Source organism: Coregonus lavaretus (genome assembly GCF_964263955.1).
Source record: "Coregonus lavaretus genome assembly, contig: HAP1_SCAFFOLD_2471, whole genome shotgun sequence".
NCBI lineage: Eukaryota > Metazoa > Chordata > Actinopteri > Salmoniformes > Salmonidae > Coregonus > Coregonus lavaretus.
Window position 1 is genome coordinate 22,110 of NW_028162441.1, and position 19,979 is coordinate 42,088.

General features: G+C 46.2%; 1 protein-coding gene across 1 annotated transcript; it reads left to right on the forward strand.

The window, feature by feature from the left end:
• Nucleotides 1-11,141: 11,141 nt before the first annotated feature.
• Nucleotides 11,142-19,709, forward strand: LOC311119242 (fatty acid-binding protein, intestinal-like). The gene is made up of 4 exons (XM_084193967.1): nucleotides 11,142-11,303; nucleotides 11,930-12,102; nucleotides 18,617-18,724; nucleotides 19,107-19,709. Exons 1-4 carry the CDS (start codon nucleotides 11,237-11,239, stop codon nucleotides 19,155-19,157), a joined length of 399 nt encoding a protein of 132 aa, XP_084050093.1. The 5' UTR covers nucleotides 11,142-11,236; the 3' UTR covers nucleotides 19,158-19,709.
• The last annotated feature ends 270 nt before the right edge of the window (nucleotides 19,710-19,979 follow it).

Genomic DNA, 19,979 nt, shown 5'->3' on the forward strand with positions numbered 1-19,979 from the left:
TTATCCAAAGCGACTTACAGTCGTGCGTGCATACATTTTTTAACTCCTGCTGATCACATTTACACTGACATGTAGCATTTTATTGCATACTGCACCATTTCGAGTACTTGAGTGCATCATTGCAGCGTTTCTTACCCCCCCCTAATTAATAATCAAATGACAAAGAGTGGAAATATTTGCTATGATCTTTATGTGAAACATTTTAAGTAGAGCATTTGTTTTATTAAAATAACATGAAATCACACATCATTGACAATCTTTATCGTTAACCTTTGAAAGGGATGATACTTGAAACGCATGTATTTTAATGACTGATGCTGTAAATGAACTGTTAACAGTAAATGCTTTTTGAGATACAGGTGATGATGCTGACCCCCCCCCCCCCCCCCCCCCCTCCCAGTAAGGTGCTCTGCTGTATGTGTTAAACAGACCCCCCCCCCCCCCCCCCCCCCCCCCCCCACGCCTCCATCCATCAGACGATCCAGAGGTCATGAGAAATGTTGACTTAATCCTTTCTTCCTCCCTACAGTACCTCAGAGAGTCATGGCAGGGACTTAGAAAGGCGTCTTTGTACCTCCCCTCAGCAGCCAGAACAAAGGGGGTGGGGATTGGGAAATACAAAGCACACACACGGACTGCAATTAAGAGCTCAAGAATTCTCCCTGGCACAAAAAACCCTTAGTGACTGAGATGGAAAAGAGAAGAGGAAATGTTCAGCTTAGGTGGGATGGGCTATTGGGGGTATTCTGGGCTAGGGGGGTATTATGGGCTAGGGGCTGAGAGAATGAAGACATTTGACTATTATTTACAGGATGCTAAAACTCAGCCACCCTAGCCTCTGTGAGTGCCATTATGATGTGTCGGCTAATAAGAGACAATTAATGCCAAATAAGTGCTTTTAACGCCTGTACCTCAGGGGTAACTGTACCTCAGGGGTAACTGTACCTCAGGGTTAACTGTCCCTCAGGGTTAACTGTAGGTCAGGGTTAACTGTACCTCAGGGGTAACTGTAGGTCAGGGGTAACTGTAGGTGCAGGGTTAACTGTACCTCAGGGTTAACTGTAGGTCAGGGTTAACTGTACCTCAGGGGTAACTGTAGGTCAGGGGTAACTGTAGGTGCAGGGTTAACTGTACCTCAGGGTTAACTGTACCTCAGGGGTAACTGTACCTCAGGGGTAACTGTAGGTGCAGGGTTAACTGTCCCTCAGGGTTAACTGTAGGTCAGGGTTAACTGTAACTTAGGGGTAACTGTAAGTCAGGGTTAACTGTACCTCAGGGGTAACTGTACCTCAGGGTTAACTGTACCTCAGGGTTAACTGTAGGTCAGGGTTAACTGTACCTCAGGGGTAACTGTATGTTCAGGGTTAACTGTTGGTTCAGGGGTAACTGTACCTCAGGGTTAACTGTATCTCAGGGTTAACTGTAGGTCAGGGTTAACTGTACCTCAGGGGTAACTGTAGGTTCAGGGTTAACTGTACCTCAGGGTTAACTGTACCTCAGGGGTAACTGTAGGTTCAGGGTTAACTGTACCTCAGGGTTAACTGTACCTCAGGGGTAACTGTAGGTCAGGGTTAACTGTACCTCAGGGGTAACTGTACCTCAGGGTTAACTGTACCTCAGGGGTAACTGTACCTCAGGGTTAACTGTACCTCAGGGGTAACTGTACCTCAGGGTTAACTGTAACTCAGGGTTAACTGTTGCTCAGGGGTAACTGTACCTCAGGGTTAACTGTAACTCAGGGTTAACTGTTGCTCAGGGTTAACTGTACCTCAGGGTTAACTGTACCTCAGGGTTAACTGTACCTCAGGGGTAACTGTACCTCAGGGTTAACTGTACCTCAGGGTTAACTGTAACTCAGGGTTAACTGTTGCTCAGGGGTAACTGTACCTCAGGGTTAACTGTAACTCAGGGTTAACTGTTGCTCAGGGTTAACTGTACCTCAGGGTTAACTGTACCTCAGGGTTAACTGTACCTCAGGGGTAACTGTACCTCATGGTTAACTGTACCTCAGGGTTAACTGTACCTCAGGGTTAACTGTTGCTCAGGGTTAACTGTACCTCAGGGTTAACTGTACCTCAGGGTTAACTGTACCTCAGGGGTAACTGTACCTCAGGGTTAACTGTACCTCAGGGTTAACTGTACCTCAAGGGTAACTGTACCTCAGGGTTAACTGTAACTCAGGGTTAACTGTTGCTCAGGGTTAACTGTACCTCAGGGTTAACTGTACCTCAGGGTTAACTGTACCTCAGGGGTAACTGTACCTCAGGGTTAACTGTACCTCAGGGTTAACTGTACCTCAGGGTTAACTGTTGCTCAGGGTTAACTGTACCTCAGGGTTAACTGTACCTCAGGGTTAACTGTACCTCAGGGGTAACTGTACCTCAGGGTTAACTGTACCTCAGGGTTAACTGTACCTCAGGGGTAACTGTACCTCAGGGTTAACTGTTGGTTCAGGGTTAACTGTACACGCTCACATAGTAATCATGATAACTCTTACATTGTTGCCCGTATGTTAAATAGAGTAATTAGTAAACTAGTGTTATGATGTTGAGAGGAACATACTGCAGCTAATGATAATAAGATTGTTGTTGGAAAAAACATGTTTATATCCTGTCGCGTCAGTCATTTAGATACAAACAGTATGTGACCGACTGGGTTCGAACCCCCGCGTCTCACTTCCTTTGAAGTCCTCCTCTTTGCAGAGCCCCAGTCAGCTCACGTCACCAATGTGACCCACTGGTTTCCAACATGGGTCTCATACCACAAGGCGTAGACATAGAGCTCTGGGAGATGGCATAAGTCTCAGGCAGGGTTACTCCACCACACAAGCATGATTCACTGAACCCGACTCAGCTGAACGATGCTCACATATACAACATATCAATCAGAAATTGAGTGCATCGTGGTAACAAGATTTTTGAGCCACTCAGGAAACAGCATTACCTGTTCCCAACCACCTGTCACAGGTGGCAGTTACAGAAGCCATAAGGCTGAAACAGGGAAGCATTGTTGACATTTTCTGCAGTCACCAGTACTGGTTTATAAAGACTATGTTTATTCCCACTGGTTTGTATTTTGACCTCATGGCAGTCTGGGACAAAAACCTCTCTCATGCCGTGTCATCGTACCAACTCAGTGACTTCAGTGTGAGTACATACAATTGCCTCCTCTATAAGCTCAGTTTTTTCAACTTAGTGGAGGCTCTTGTATGTACTCTAGCAGTTGTAATTGAAATGACACATGCTTGCTCTATAATATGATTCCTATAGATGGCTATCTCAGGTTCATTTTGTATTTTCAATTCAAACATTGTAAATTCAAGTCAATGTCGGTTTAGACCTCCAGAAATGAAATAGACTTGGAGTTCTACTGTTGAGAGAAGAACTGAACCAATGAAATAGACTTGGAGTTCTACTGTTGAGAGAAGAACTGAACCAATGAAATAGACTTGGAGTTCTACTGTTGAGAGAAGAACTGAACCAATGAAATAGACTTGGAGTTCTACTGTTGAGAGAAGAACTGAACCAATGAAATAGACGTGGAGTTCTACTGTTGAGAGAAGAACTGAACCAATGAAATAGACTTGGAGTTCTACTGTTGAGAAAAGAACTGAACCAATGTAGGGATGCAATTTGAGAGATTCTGTGCCAAAGGCAGGGAGAAGTAGATGTGCGGTGACTAGGGTCAGAGTAGGGTTGCTGTGGAGTGTCTGGCTGTACGGTATAAAGACTTGAGAGGGTAATGAGGTGTAAGGCAAGGGGTGGGGTGGAGCCAGGGTGTTTCAGGCTGCTGTAGGAGTGATGTGTGGCGCCTGGTCCCGGTTCATTTGCCAGCCCCACAGACGGACCATGCTGGTAGCCCATAGCCTGCGGGCCCTACAGTGGGTGGCAGAGCCAGTCCTGACGGGGCCTGTAGGATGTAGGCCAAGCCAGGCGTGTAATCCCCCTCTCAGAGTTGGTACGCACCGTCGACGTTGGAAAATAAATATGGAAGGGGACACTGCTAAAGATGGGAGAGATGGAGGAGCAGCTACTCCTCAAAACCCCAAGCGGCTATTAAAATGACACTGGACAGGGTTTGGTTATTTGATGTGAGAAAATGTCATGTCTTATTGGATAGTGGCTATTACGATGTCCACTTGTTCTAATATTTAAATTTCTGGCGTCCTCTCACACTATAGTTTTTTTTTTGTCACATGCTATCAAACGGCCCTGACTCATTTACCAGTGTAAATCACTGGAGCTAAAATACTCAAGGTGGTTATTTGCAACACCAGTGAGAAACTATTTTTTTTATTTATTTTTTAAACACTGCCCACATTCTGCCCGCATTGGCTGCTGGTGCTCTAGGTCACTTTTTCCCTCATTTTGATCAATTAGCCCATTTCCTGTCAGGGAAACACTGTTTCTCAGTCAGCGTGAAAGTTCCCGCTATTTTGTCAACGTTCTGTCATTCGTTTGCCTCTTGTCTCTTTGTGTCAGAGTGACTGAATACCAGCTCTCTATACTATATCAGGCTCGTTTGACATTTAAATGTTGCCTCATTGCCGCGTTCTCAATAATATTGACTTTCAATTACTCCCGAGGACCATTTGAGGTATTTTTTTTTTAGGGGCAGTACAGGTTTCTTTCTTTTCTTTTATACGAACCAGCTGCTTCTGGTCTGCTCACTGTTACTGTTTAGTCTGTCTTTATGTGTGGTTTGGTGGGCATACAACTGAGTTCTGTACTAAGAATATACCGTGCAACGTATTCATTGTAATGGTGTTCTTATTGTAAAATCATGTATGTATCAGAGTAGGAGAGCTGATCTAGCACCCCGTCAATGAAATCTTATCAACTGTGATTTAAATGACAAAACTGATCCTAAATCTGTGCTCCTACTCTGAGACGCTTGAAACATACACCATTACAATGAATACCTTGCACTGTATATTCTTAGTACAGAACTCAGTTGTACTACGGCCCCAGATCACTACCAGTGATCCTGTGTTCCTGATATTATTACAGAAAGAAAAAAAAGGGAATAAGTGAACTTGTATGATCTCAGGTGAGCCACTAGATGGCGTCCCTGCTCCACAGGGAGGGACAGAGAAGTTCATGAGCCGGTCTCTGGTCATCTTGTGTATGATTCGTGATGATGTGTGGCAGTGTGTGTTTATATATATTCGTAAGGGGAATGCCCATACTATGCCATTAGAAGAAAAGAGAGCTTGTAAAAGAGCACCCAAAACTTTCCAAATGTGTGTTTTGAGAATGAGAATGTGTGGTGCTTTATGTCCAATGACTCTACACACTTATGGTTTGGATATGAATTCATACATCTTATTTTGTACAATGGTCCAGATCTATTTAGAAAAAGAGATTTGATCTTGATAGCAGTAAACTAGCTGGTATTCAGGCCTCCAAGTGTGGAGTGCATGGACATTTACTAACAGCACGACGTCATCTTTAGGATCATCATTGATTATTTGAGCTGTGGTGAACCATATGATTAGCCAAGTAGATTGATTCAGTGACTGACGTGGCTATTGCTCACAATTAGATTAAATAAAGGTTAAATAAACATATAAAAGTAATTTGTATAGTTGTCTATTGCAAGTGCATTATCACAAATACCAGCTGACAAGTGCTGATACCTCCCTATCCTGATGTGTTTGTTCCAAATGAATCTAATGACACAGCTAGAAATGTTGCCAGGACAACGGTCAAGGCAGACTTGCTTTTTATAATGTTATAAACTGATTCCACTGGAAGAAAATGGGAAATAAGTAACGATTAGTAGTAATAATGAACAACCCTGAATTAGTGAGTCATTACGGACATGCTTTTTTAAATCCCTTTTTCGCAGTTCCAATTGGTAGTTATGGTCTTGTCCCATCGCTGCAACTCCCATACGGACTCGGGAGAGGCGTGCGTCCTCCGAAACACAACCCAGCCGAGCCGCACTGCTTCTTGACACAATGGCCGCTTAACCCGGTTAACCAATGTGTCGGAGGAAACACCGTACACCTGGCGACCGTGTCAACGTGCACTGTGCCCGGCCCGCCACAGGAGTTGCTAGTGCGCGATGGGACAAGAACATCTCTGCCGGCCAAGCCGTCCCCTTACCTGGACGTCGCTGGGCCAATTGTGCGCCGCCCCATGTGTCTCCCGGTCGCGGCCGGCTGCGACAGAGCCTAGACCAGGATCTCTAGTGGCACCGCTGCGCAACTCGGGAGGCCCATTGTGGACATGCTTTACAAGAAATGTTTGATTGTAGTACCTTCTGTCCCGGGTTTTAGAGATGGTGACCAGAAAGAAAGAGGGAGAGAGAGAGACATGAGAGAGAGGGAGAGAGGGAGAGAGAGAGAGAGACATGAGAGAGGGGGGGGGAGAGGGAGAGAGAGAGAGAGAGAGAGAGAGAGAGAGAGAGAGAGAGAGAGAGAGAGAGAGAGACATGAGAGAGAGGGAGAGAGAGAGAGAGAGAGAGAGAGAGAGAGAGAGAGAGAGAGAGAGAGAGAGAGAGGGAGGGAGAGAGAGAGAAAGAGAGAGAGAGAGAGAGAGAGAGAGAGAGAGAGAGACATGCTTACATGAGATCCTGATTTATTTCAGTTTTTTGTTTTTAGAATGAGATAAACACTCAAATCTAAAAAGAATTCAAGAAGTGATGAACAACAACAAATCAGATTAAGAAGTTTTGACTCTCGCTAGCTAGCTACACAACAAAAACCTAGCCAGCAGGCTAACAAGCCAGCCAGAAAATGGAGCTATAACAAACCTAGCAAGGGGAGCTAATACAACTACATCAAACGACCAAACTGAGTAAATCAAAAAGAAGCACAGACTCTAACTTTAAACATATCTTCTGTTTTTGTGTGTGAAGATTTTTCACTATTTTTGCTGTTTTTTGAGCTAAACAGAAGCTAGCTAGCAACAGCAGCAGACAAACAAAGCTGGTTGCCATGGCAACAGTGTAGCAGAACAGAGCAGCAGTAGCAGTAGTAGCAGAGCCAACAGGCACCATGTCCCCACTCCCCCTCAGCGCTGAGTCCATTCTCTACCCTCCAGAGGCCCACAGGCACCATGTCCCCACTCCCCCTCAGCGCTGAATCCATTCTCTACCCTCCAGAGGCCCACAGGCACCATGTCCCCACTCCCCCTCAGCGCTGAATCCATTCTCTACCCTCCAGAGGCCCACAGGCACCATGTCCCCACTCCCCCTCAGCGCTGAATCCATTCTCTACCCTCCAGAGGCCCACAGGCACCATGTCCCCACTCCCCCTCAGCGCTGAATCCATTCTCTACCCTCCAGAGGCCCACAGGCACCATGTCCCCACTCCCCCTCAGCGCTGAATCCATTCTCTACCCTCCAGAGGCCCACAGGCACCATGTCCCCACTCCCCCTCAGCACTGAATCCATTCTCTACCCTCCAGAGGCCCACAGGCACCATGTCCCCACTCCCCCTCAGCACTGAATCCATTCTCTACCCTCCAGAGGCCCACAGGCACCATGTCCCCACTCCCCCTCAGCGCTGAGTCCATTCTCTACCCCTCCAGAGGCCACAGGCACCATGTCCCCACTCCCCCTCAGCACTGAGTCCATTCTCTACCCTCCAGAGTCCACAGGCACCATGTCCCCACTCCCCCTCAGCGCTGAGTCCATTCTCTACCCTCCAGAGGCCAAAAATGACACAACGAGGAAAGCTTTTAAACAAAATCTACAAAAGGGGAGCCCAGAAACCCTTTTCGCAGACCTCTACAAAAACGGTGATGTGAGACACCACAAAAAATCCAAGTAAACTTCAATGCTATTTGGCTCTAAACAGACAGTACATGGTGGCAGACTATCTGACCACTGTGACTGATAGAAAACTGAGGAAAACAATGACTAGGTACAGACTCAGTGAGCACAGTCTGGCTATAGAGACCGGTCGTCACAGGCAAACCTGGCTGCCCAGAGAGGACAGGCTGTGCTCACTCTGCCCCCGGGGAGAGGTAGAGACAGAGCTGCATTTCCTATTACACTGTGACAAATACTCAGACCTAAGAGAATCTTTCTTTCCCAAAATTATCATTCAGTACAAAGAATTTGAAACTATGAAAAATCAAATATTTATTGGATGAAATGCCAAAATGTGCAATAATATTTCCTGTTTTGTTTTGGCTTTCATACCATGTCATACTCAGTCATGTTGAGACTGGTCTACTACTATTGCTTTAATGTATTGTTATTCTCATTAATATTGTTGTTGTAGTTGCTGTTAATGGTAATCCCATTTCCACTACTACTACTATTATTATTGCTGTTGGTCCCAACGATTTTTGTTATATGTAGACTTTGACAATGTAAGTAATTTAACTTATTATTATTATTATTATTATTAACTTGCCATGTCAATAAAGTATATTGAATTGAATTGAGAGAGAGGGAGAGGGGGGGGGGGGGGGTAAAGGGAGGGAGGGAGAGAGGAAGGGAGTGAGAGAGAGAGGGGGGGGGGTAAAGGGAGGGAGGGAGAGAGGAAGGGAGTGAGAGAGAGAGGGGGGGTAAAGGGAGGGAGGGAGAGAGGAAGGGAGTGAGAGAGAGAGAGAGAGAGAGAGGGGGGGGGTAAAGGGAGGGAGAGAGGAAGGGAGTGTGAGAGAGAGAGAGAGGGGGGTAAAGGGAGAGAGGGAGAGAGGAAGGGAGTGAGAGAGAGAGGGGGGGTGAAGGGAGGGAGGGAGAGAGGAAGGGAGTGAGTGAGAGAGATAGTCAGGGAGAGGGAGAGAGAGAGAGAGAGAGAGAGAGAGAGAGAGAGAGAGAGAGAGAGAGAGAGAGAGAGAGAGAGAGAGAGAGAGAGAGAGAGAGAGAGAGAGAGAGAGAGAGAGAGAGAGAGAGAGAGAGAGAGAGAGAGAGAGAGAGAGAGAGAGAGAGAGAGAGAGAGAGAGAGAGAGAGAGAGAGAGAGAGAGAGAGAGAGAAGAGAGAGAGAGAGAGAGAGAGAGAGAGAGAGAGAGAGAGAGAGAGGTGAAGGAAGGGAGAGAGAGAGTGAAGGAAGGGAGAGAGAGAGAGAGAGGTGAAGGAAGGGAGAGAGAGTATGTTAAAGGGAAAAGCTGCTAATCTGGTGAGGAAAGGACAGGGGAGTGTTTAATTAAAGGTTTACATCATATGATTTTGTCATTCTAAACCCACACAAACATAGAACATACTGCACAGTGACAGTATCCAATGTGTCAAAGTACACAGGCCTTTATGGACAGCAGTAAAATGGTTATGGAGAGGAGAGACTGTTCGGTACAGTTGATTACACATTTGGTTTTATCAAACGGTAAATCACATCATAGACACTTTTTTTTTGTGGCTTTTGACATTTGCACTGAGATAACATGCTGTTACAATGGCCTGTTGTCAAAAAGAGATGATTCTAAGAGAATAGTCTAAATCAGACCTTGATTTGATAACTGAGGTGAATAGCATTTGATCAGCGCCTCTTTGATTTACACTTTGAGGAACTCAAGACATACGCATGTATGACATTGTACAGCAGTGGAGGCTGCTGAGGGGAGGACAGCTCATAATAATGGCTGGAACAGAGCGTTTGGAATGGCATCAAACACACGGAAACCATGTTTTTGCTGTATTTGATACCATTCCAGAATTCCGCTTCCGGCCATTACCAAGAGCCCATTCTCCCCAACCTCCTGTGGTGTACAGTAAATATAGCATGACATGGCAATGTTAGATGTGTGGGAAAGTTCATGTTACAGGTTACAAAACGGACCTGAATGTTTAAGTTGATAGGGCCTCAGTAAAAGTTACTTCAGCAGTGTAGTATTATATTTGTATTACTGCATGAGTATTGTTGAAGGGCACCTACATTAAGGACTACATAACACACTCATAATCCATACATAACACTTTAATAAGCAGTACATTAGCATTTCATAACAACAACCACAGGTTGATATTTCCGTTATGTCAATTACTGGTATAGTCAGACTTCACACTGAGACTTCAACTTGTATGAAGAATGCTGTCAATCAATGAGTACTTTTGTACTTTGGAACAAGGCATCCCATATGGTTATCAGTGACTATCTACGGAATATAAACAGTGTTATCATGTCACCTGAGCTGAACTCCTTTAAAAATCAACTGTTGAATACCACCCATCATTCCAAAGGGGTTTGATAACGTGTTGTGCAGAAGAAGACTCGTGGAAAGTTCAAGCACTTGTTGTAAGGACATAAAAGATTTATCATTTGTGACGTCAACATAGCATCTCTGGCGCCTGAGCCACACCTGAGGATTTCTATTGCCCCCGGTGTGTCCCAGTTTTACACCTCCTAGGAACCGTTTCCTGCTGACCAAAATGGTGTCCTACTCCACTATCATCAACATCCTGGAAAAGGCTTGTATCCCTATTGATGTAGATTATTATTTTTTTCAAACATAAATTGTGAGTAGTCATTCCCCTCCATGTGCTGTGAAGGTTTCATGACTCTGAGACACACCAAAGTTATTCAAAAATGTATTGTGAATTTCCTTGACTATATGGCAATCAATTCGTGAAAGGTCTCCTTTATGGAGATACAAGGTTTTTCCAGGAGGCCCGACTGTATCTAATCTCTATGCAATGACTTAATTCGCAATGGTAAGTGACAATATTCCTCCATCGTTCACATTTATAAAGTATGCCAGTTTCAAGGGCACAGAATCTCCTCTGTAAGAAATGACCACCACACCATTGACCTGGGGAATACACTGAACATATCAGGCTGCAATATACACATCGAAGTTGTATCATCAACTACAAAAAAAAAAAAACATTCTAGTTGTGGGGCGAATTCTGTCAGCCCAATAAAACAATTCTAGAATTCTCCCATCATCAATGAGCGGTTCATTAGGGGCCCATTGACATGACAGACAGACAGACAGACAGACAGACAGACAGACAGACAGACAGAGAGAGAGAGGTCCCCTGGGAAACCTGCCAAGGAGAGCCCTATAAACAGACGCTTTTCCCCCTCTGAAATAGAACAGTGCTCCACTGTGACCATGTGCCAGTGCTGGGGAGGGAGTTGCCCTTGGCCGTGCATGTATCTTTGTATCGTTGAGGGCGTGCAGTGATCGCCCTGTATTTGACATCAGCTTTAAATGGCCACATCAGCAGACAGTTAATCAGTTAGATAAAGAAGAGCATGCCAACTGGGGCTTATATATAAAGGGAGGCCAACGGGCATTCTCAGTCCTGCCACAGTCCTACCACAGTCCTACCATAGCCATGGCATTCAATGGTACCTGGAAAGTTGAACGCAACGAGAACTATGACAAGTTCATGGAGCAGATGGGTGAGTCGGTGTGTGTGTGTGTGTGTGTGTGTGCATGTGCACAATGTGTATGTGTGTGTATGTGTGTGTGTATATATGTGTTTTATGAAAGGTGATGTTGTACATCTTAATGAGGGATGCTATTTCCAACGTGGCTTGGTATGATCAGCACCTACGCTACTGTCAGACTTATATCATGTCATCCTATATAAAGCAAGTGTTGTTATTGTTATGACAGTGTGGGTTTGGAGACGTGTGCCGCTTCGGAGGTAATCTTTGATCCTGTGGCTTGTTTGAGTGTAATGTGAGTTACCAGTTAGAGGCAGCACAGCTACAATAATAACTCTTGGCCGTTGCCATTTTAAAAGCTTGTCAACAAACACAAGCTTTTTTTGGGATTGGGGCATAATGGAAAAAACTACAGTGATGCAGGCACACCATTTCCAGACAGTATATTTAGTTAGTATGAATAAATGGGCAAATTTGACCTTGGACCTAATTGATAACAGTTACCTACCTAAGTAAATAAAACATGTTTAGTTGCCCAAATGGGGGGCTTGAACATTTACATATCTATCCAGCCATTACACCAAGAGATTCAGACCCACCCCTCATATACAACACTCATCTATTGCATTTTCCAACAGGCATCAATGTGATGAAGAGGAAGTTGGCTGAACATGACAACCTGAAGGTTATCATCGAGCAGACAGGAGACAAGTTCCACATCAAGGAATCCAGCACCTTCCGTACCAAAGACATCGACTTCACCCTGGGCGTCCAGTTTGACTATGCACTGGCCGACGGCACCGAAGTCTCAGTACGTTTCAACCCTTTCAACCTACACTTATTTTAGTAGGCCATTGTACACAGTATCCAACAGACAGCTGTAGAGATTGAAGTCTAAACAAAGTCATAAAGCCTTCATAAAACGTAAATCCTTCAAATCACTTCTGCTTTGTGTCATTGATTACCTGTTGTCATGCTTTGAAAAAAAGTGACATCATGCTGATGATGGAATTGGAAGAGTTTAACTTTTACAACAGTTAATACGATGTCAGCCTTCTGAAGTCTGGCAGTGACCTATGCATGATTGTACACTGTAAACGTTTTGGGGGGATTTAGTCCATACAGGGATTTAGTCCATACAGGGTAACCCATTAGAATAAGCAGCCTCAATGTTTGCAGCCATAGGTTAAAAAAAATCCAACATAGATAAAGTCCATGGAGCAGGACTTAAAATTGGGAAATTGTTGAGCTGACATGGAATACTCCATTAACCCAATGATTTCTGCTCAATATGAGTTTAAATATTGAAGTTTTACTTTTGCAACACAAATAGCGGCGTTGATCACACAGGAGACCCGTAACTTAAAATACTGCATTGGTTTGACATACAAGTATCATTAACATATTTCCCAGTGTGCCTTTCTGCAAGTTTATTTTGGTCAATTTACTTGTCAGGGACCAGTTTACACTACCAGTCAAAAGTTTGGACAATAGTGAAGACATCAAAACTATGAAATAACACATATGGAATCATGTAGTAACTAAAAAAGAGTTAAACAAATCAAAATATACACTGCTCAAAAAAATAAAGGGAACACTTAAACAACACAATGTAACTCCAAGTCAATCACACTTCTGTGAAATCAAACTGTCCACTTCGGAAGCAACACTGATTGACAATAAATTTCACATGCTGTTGTGCAAATGGAATAGACAACAGGTGGAAATTATAGGAAATTAGCAAGACACCCCCAATAAAGGACTGGTTTTGCAGGTGGTGACCACAGACCACTTCTCAGTTCCTATGCTTCCTGGCTGATGTTTTGGTCACTTTTGAATGCTGGCGGTGCTTTCACTCTAGTGGTAGCATGAGACAAGTCTACAACCCACACAAGTGGCTCAGGTAGTGCAGCTCATCCAGGATGGCAGATCAATGCGAGCTGTGGCAAGAAGGTTTGCTGTGTCTGTCAGCGTAGTGTCCAGAGCATTGAGGCGCTACCAGGAGACAGGCCAGTACATCAGGAGACATGGAGGAGGCCGTAGGAGGGCAACAACCCAGCAGCAGGACCGCTACCTCCGCCTTTGTGCAAGGAGGAGCAGGAGGAGCACTGCCAGAGCCCTGCAAAATGACCTCCAGCAGGCCACAAATGTGCATGTGTCTGCTCAAATGGTCAGAAACAGACTCCATGAGGGTGGTATGAGGGCCCGACGTCCACAGGTGGGGGTTGTGCTTACAGCCCAACACCGTGCAGGATGTTTGGCATTTGCCAGAGAACACCAAGATTGGCAAATTCGCCACTGGTGCCCTGTGCTCTTCACAGATGAAAGCAGGTTCACACTGAGCACATGTGACAGACGTGACAGAGTCTGGAGACGCCGTGGAGAACGTTCTGCTGCCTGCAACATCCTCCAGCATGACCGGTTTGGCGGTGGGTCAGTCATGGTGTGGGGTGGCATTTCTTTGGGGGGCCGCACAGCCCTCCATGTGCTCGCCAGAGGTAGCCTGCCATTAGGTACCGAGATGAGATCCTCAGACCCCTTGTGAGACCATATGCTGGTGCGGTTGGCCCTGGGTTCCTCCTAATGCAAAACAATGCTAGACCTCATGTGGCTGGAGTGTGTCAGCAGTTCCTGCAAGAGGAAGGCATTGATGCTATGGACTGGCCCGCCCGTTCCCCAGACCTGAATCCAATTGAGCACATCTGGGACATCATGTCTCACTCCATCCACCAACGCCACGTTGCACGACTGTCCAGGAGTTGGCGGATGCTTTAGTCCAGGTCTGGGAGGAGATCCCTCAGGAGACCATCCGCCACCTCATCAGGAGCATGCCCAGGCGTTGTAGGGAGGTCATACAGGCACATGGAGGCCACACACACTACTGAGCCTCATTTGGACTTGTTTTAAGGACATTACATCAAAGTTGGATCAGCCTGTAGTGTGGTTTTCCACTTTAATTTTGAGGGTGACTCCAAATCCAGACCTCCATGGGTTGATACATTTGATTTCCATTGATAATTTTTGTGTGATTTTGTTGTCAGCACATTCAACTATGTAAAGAAAAAAGTATTTAATAAGATTATTTCATTCATTCAGATCTAGGATGTGTTGTTTAAGTGTTCCCTTTATTTTTTTGAGCAGTGTATTTTATATTTAAGAATCTTCAAATAGCCACCCTTTGCCTTGATGACAGCTTTGCACACTCTTGGCATTCTCTCAACCAGCTTCACCTGGAATGCTTTTCCAACAGTCTTGAAGGAGTTCCCACATATGTTGAGCACTTGTAGGCTGCTTTTCCTTCACTCTGCGGTCCGACTCATCCCAAACCATCTCAATTGGGTTGAGGCCAGGTCATCAGCACTCCATCACTCTCCTTCTTGGTAAAATAGCCCAGCCTGGAGGTGTGTTGGGTCATTGTCCTGTTGAAAAACAAATGATAGTCCCACTAAGCCCTAACCACATGGGATGGCGTATCGCTGTAGAATGCTGTGGTAGCCATGCTGGTTAAGTATGCCTTGAATTCGAAAAAAATCACAGACAGTGTCACCACCTAAGCGTCCCCACACAATAACACCTCCTCCTCCATGCTTTACGGTGGGAAATACACATGCGGAGATCATCCATTCACCCACACCACGTCTCACAAATCTTCAATTTGGACTCCAGACCAAAGGACAAATTTCCACCGGTCTAATGTCCATTGCTCGCGTTTCTTGGCCCAAGCAGGTCTCTTCTTCTTATTGGTGTCCTTTAGTAGTCGTTTCTTTGCAGCAATTCGACCATGAAGGCCTGATTCACACAGTCCCCTCTGAAGAGTTCATGTTGAGATGTGTTTGTTACTTGAACTCTGTGAAGCATTTATTTGGGCTGCAATTTCTGAGGCTGGTAACTCTAATGAACTTATCCTCTACAGTAAAGGTAACTCTGGTCCTCCATTCCTGTCACGGTCCTCATGAGAGCCAGTTTCATCATAGCGCTTGATGGTTTTTGCGACTGCATTTGAAGAAACGTTCAAAGCTATTGAAATGTTCCATATTGACTGACCTGTCTTAAAGTGACCTGTCTTAAAGTAATGATGGACTGTCGTTTCTCTTTGCTTATTTGAGCTGTTCTGTAAGGGTTGGTGTGAGGTGTGACCCAGGTGCAGTGCAGGATAGACAGTAGGCAGTAGGCAGAGATGGTGAAATTTTACTGGTGGTCCCGAAGCGAGGATACAAAATAACGGACTTAACATGATAAAAGAAAGGAGGAGCAAATAAGTCTCCAAAAACAGGCTGACTGCCAAAATACGAAATAGTAACTACGACTGAAATAATAAAGAAACAGGGAGAACACTTCTCGAGTACCTGTACATACTTCTCCGATCAGACACTGATTAGTACTGCTGAGCATAGAGAAACTAGCAGAGAAAACTGAGCAAGGGAACACAGGGAACTGAGGGCATAAATACACAGGTGAACAGGTAGACACAAGTGACACCAATAGGATCATGATTAGAATCAGAATGTCCCTCAAGGGCACCCAGGACCGCTCCTCCGGCCCATAACCCACCCGGTCCACCGAACCGGGGGGACAGCTTCCTGGACACCGCGTGGAGAGTCACACCCTCTGTCCCGGGCAAAAAACTGGGGCCGGGCGATGCCTGCGGTTGGCCTGATGTTGACACCTGACCGAGGTCCGCTTAAGCGCTGCCCGTACCTGCCTCCCGGTGTTTGCGACAGCGACTGATGTGGGCATTGACCAACGGGACCGCCGGGGGTCGTCCCTCTCCACCAGGTCCACGGGGTCGAACTGCCGGGAGAGCGCGTTAGGCTTGGTGTTCTTCGACCCCGGACGGTATGAGATCGTGAACCGGAACCTGGTGAAGAACAACGCCCACCTGGCCTGGCGCGAGTTGAGCCTCTTGGCCCCCTGAATGTAGGCTAAGTTTTTGTGGTCAGTCCATACGACGAATGGATGGGTGGCCCCCTCTAGCCAATGCCTCCACTCCCCCAGGGCGAGCTTGACCGCTAGCAGCTCATGGTTCCCCACGTCAAAATTCCTCTCCGCCGGAGACAGCCGACGGGAGAAAAATGCGCAGGGGTGAGTCTTACCGTCCGTGAGGAACCGCTGGGACAGGATTGCTCCCACCGCAACGTCTGAAGCATCCACCTCCATAATGAACGGACGGATCAGGGTGCCCTGGGACCGGGGCCGATGTAAAGCGCTGCTTAATGCTTCCGGGGTCCAGGCGAAGGAGTGCATGCACATCTGGGTGAGGGCTGTCAGGGGAGAGGCTAGGGAGCTAAAATTGCGAATAAATCACCTATAAAAATTAGCGAACCCTAAAAACCGTTGTAGTTGCTTGAGGGAGGAGGGCTGGGGCCAATCCAGTACCGCGCTGACCTTGGCTGGGTCCATCTGTAGGTCACCCTGGGTGACGATGAACCCCAGGAAGGAGACTGGCTCCTTGTGGAGCACGCACTTCTCCGCCTTGTCCTGGAGCACGTCATTGACCAACGCGTGGAACACCACAGGCACGTTGGCTAGACCGAACGGCATGACTTGGTACTCGTAATGCCCACTGGGTGTGTTAAAAGCCGTCTTCGACTCATCCCCCTCCCGAATCCTCACCAGGTTGTAGGCATTTCGTAAGTCCAGCTTGGTGAAGACCCGGGCTCCCTGCAACGACTCGAATGCCATCATCATCAGGGGGAGTGGGTAGCGGTTCTTAACCGTGATGTCGTTGAGCCCACAATCCTTTTTCCCCACGAAGAAGAAGCCCGCGCCCGCGGGTGAGGTGGAGGGGCAGATGTGACCCTCGACGAGTGCCTCGTTGATATACTCCCTCATGGCCAGCGTCTCCGGCCGGGACAAGGACAACAATCGCTCTCGTGTGGGCATGGCGCCCGGCAGGAGATCGAAAGCCCAGTCTTATGGTCTGTGAGGAGGTAGGCCCTTGGCACGCCTCTTACTAAACACCTCCCCCAGATCCCAATACTCCCAGGGAACGCCTGCCAGGTCTGGGCCGGTGACAGAGTCTGTAGCCGCCGTCCTCCCGGTGGCAACCACCGCTTGGGCGGTAGGCGGTTCGGAGTGCGGGACCTGGGGAAGAGGTGAGGACTGGTAGGTGGTTTGGGACGGTGGTTTGGGCTGATGAGTGGTCGGTGGAGACCGGAACAGGACGCGGGCGGAGCCTCCCTCCAGGATGAGCCGCCCCATGGACCAGTCTATCCGGGGTTTGTGGGCGACCAGCCAGGGATGCCCGAGGATGAGGGGACACTCCGGAGAGTGGATATGCTCCTATAGCCTTCTGCCACCCTGACACGCACGGGGACAGTGCAACGGGTGATGAAGCCCGACCCCAACGGCCGGCCGTCCAGGCCCATGACCGGAACCGGCTCGGAGTGGCAGAGTAACGGAACGCTCCACCCTTGGGCCAGCCCCACGTCCATCAGGTTTCCCGCGGCCCCAGAATCTACCAGTGCATGCAGCCGACGCGCATCGCGGGCCCACTGAACCCTGACGGGGAGAAAAGTCTGGGAGTCTATGGAGTTGGGGTTTCGGTTCCGGCTCGCTAGCACCCCTCCCGATACTAGCGAGGCCCTCCTGTTTCCCAGCTTCCCCCGGGCATGAGTCGCAGTGGTGACCTGCCTGGCCGCAGTACAGACAACGTCCCTGGCGCAGACGCCGCTGCCTCTCCATCCTGGACAAGCCTTGCATCATCCCTCTCTCGTGCGCCTTCTCACGACGCCGTCATACATCTCCGGAGGTGGTAGGTGGGGTTCCCGCGATGTCGCAGGCGAGACAGGAGACGCCACTGCCTCAGCTTCCGCTTTAAGAAGGCACACCTGTTTATTGAAATGCATTCTAGGTGACTACCTCATGAAGCTGGTTGAGAGAATGCCAAGAGTGTGCAAAGCTGTCATCAAGGCAAAGGGTGGCTATTTGAAGAATCTCAAATATAAAATATATTTTGATTTGTTTAACACTTTTTTGGTTACTACATGATTCCATATGTGTTAATTCATAGTTTTGATGTCTTCACTATTATTCTACAATGTAGAAAATAGTAAAAATAAAGAAAAACCCTGGAATGAGTAGGTGTGTCCAAACTTTTGACTGGTACTGTATATATTGGTTGTATCAGTTAATGTTTGGCTAACCATTTCTTTATAAGCTCATATTTGGCTAACCATTTGCTTGAATCAACCTATGCCCTAGGTATGTCTTGTCACTCAAACGTATGTCTAATCCATGCATTGATAACAATGGGTGATTTGAGCATATATAATCTCTACGAGCGACATACATTACAGTCACCGTTAACCCTATCTGTCCCACAGGGTGCCTGGGAGATGGAGGGAGACGTGTTGAAGGGTAGATTCACCAGGAAAGACAACAGCAAGGTGCTGACCACCACTCGGGCCCTGGTGGGAGGAGAGCTAGTGCAGGTCAGTGTGGAAACATTCTGCATAATCCAGTCTTGTTGACTGTGAGCATGAATCAAATCAAATAAGCCATTTTAAAATAATCTCAATGGTTACAATCTGAAATGTTATAAATGCTAATGCAGATTTTTATTTTTTTTACATAAATGCAGATAAATGTTTAGAACATCTATATACCCCACCTAGATAGTATATTAATGCTTATGAATGAAAACTTTGTCCTGCTGAAACGTTCCCAATATTATTGTTATAACTGCATAAGCATTGTAATCAGAAGTGAGAGGCATTCACATGGTAGTCTCTAGTGTACTCACTGTGCCGGTGTTTATATTTAAATGAAAACGTCAACCTTTTTACATGGATTAAGGACTCTCTTCTCCAACAGAGCTACAACTACGACGGGGTGGATGCCAAGAGGATTTTCAAGAAGGCTTAAAGGGATTCATGGCGAAATTCTATCTCACAAATCATTGTAATGATCATCATAACATTATGTTTTGTCTAACCTTGAGAATATGTGGCAAGACTTTGGCTCAGGTGCCAAATGTAAAGTATAAGTCAACATTTGCAGTGCCTTCCCCTCATTCTCTAAACCCACATACCTCCAAGAATTCCTTACTTTTATTGTCCTGCATAAAAACAAATCAGGATTCTGCCTCTACTGCTATTCATTCTAATTAGACTGGTTTGGTTTTCTACCTAACCAATATGGCTGCCATTTTCAGCCCATTGTGGAACTTTTGAGGGTTTATGACATAGCCCCTCTAGTCATTTTATAGAATTTACATGGTGTGGACCACCGAGACCTTCCAAATATTCATAAAGCAAGGAACGTCATTGTTGGCTGATCTTCTTCCAGAGTGACTACAATCTTTGAACAATCAAGATAAAACTCGCCACTGAAATCCCAAAAAAGAGAGAACTGTCATATTTGGTGTACATTTTACTGCTCTCCTTTTATACTCAACATTTTGATAATTGGTCATGCAAAATAAAAAATAAAAAAATACTTTCATGTTCCAGTGAATTGTATATGCCTGCGTGATTTGAAAACGTCACTGTGAGATTTGTTATTACATTTTACTTGAAGCCTCCATCATTAGCCGATGTAAAACTGTCACGAATATGTCATAGCACGATACAAGCTGTTATTTAGCTCAGGAGTCAATTGTCATGAACTGACATAATCTGTCACGACAATTTTATGTAATCGTCTACTCTATACCGTTGTTATGACAACACTATGTAGGCCTTCGTG

Bases quoted from the DNA above. Each gene is read 5' to 3' on its own strand.
- LOC311119242 (XM_084193967.1), top strand. From the start codon at position 11,237: ATGGCATTCAATGGTACCTGGAAAGTTGAACGCAACGAGAACTATGAC. The intron at 11,304-11,929 runs GTGAGTCGGTGT...ATTTTCCAACAG, and splicing joins CAAGTTCATGGAGCAGATGG to GCATCAATGTGATGAAGAGG. The intron at 18,725-19,106 runs GTCAGTGTGGAA...CTTCTCCAACAG, and splicing joins TGGGAGGAGAGCTAGTGCAG to AGCTACAACTACGACGGGGT.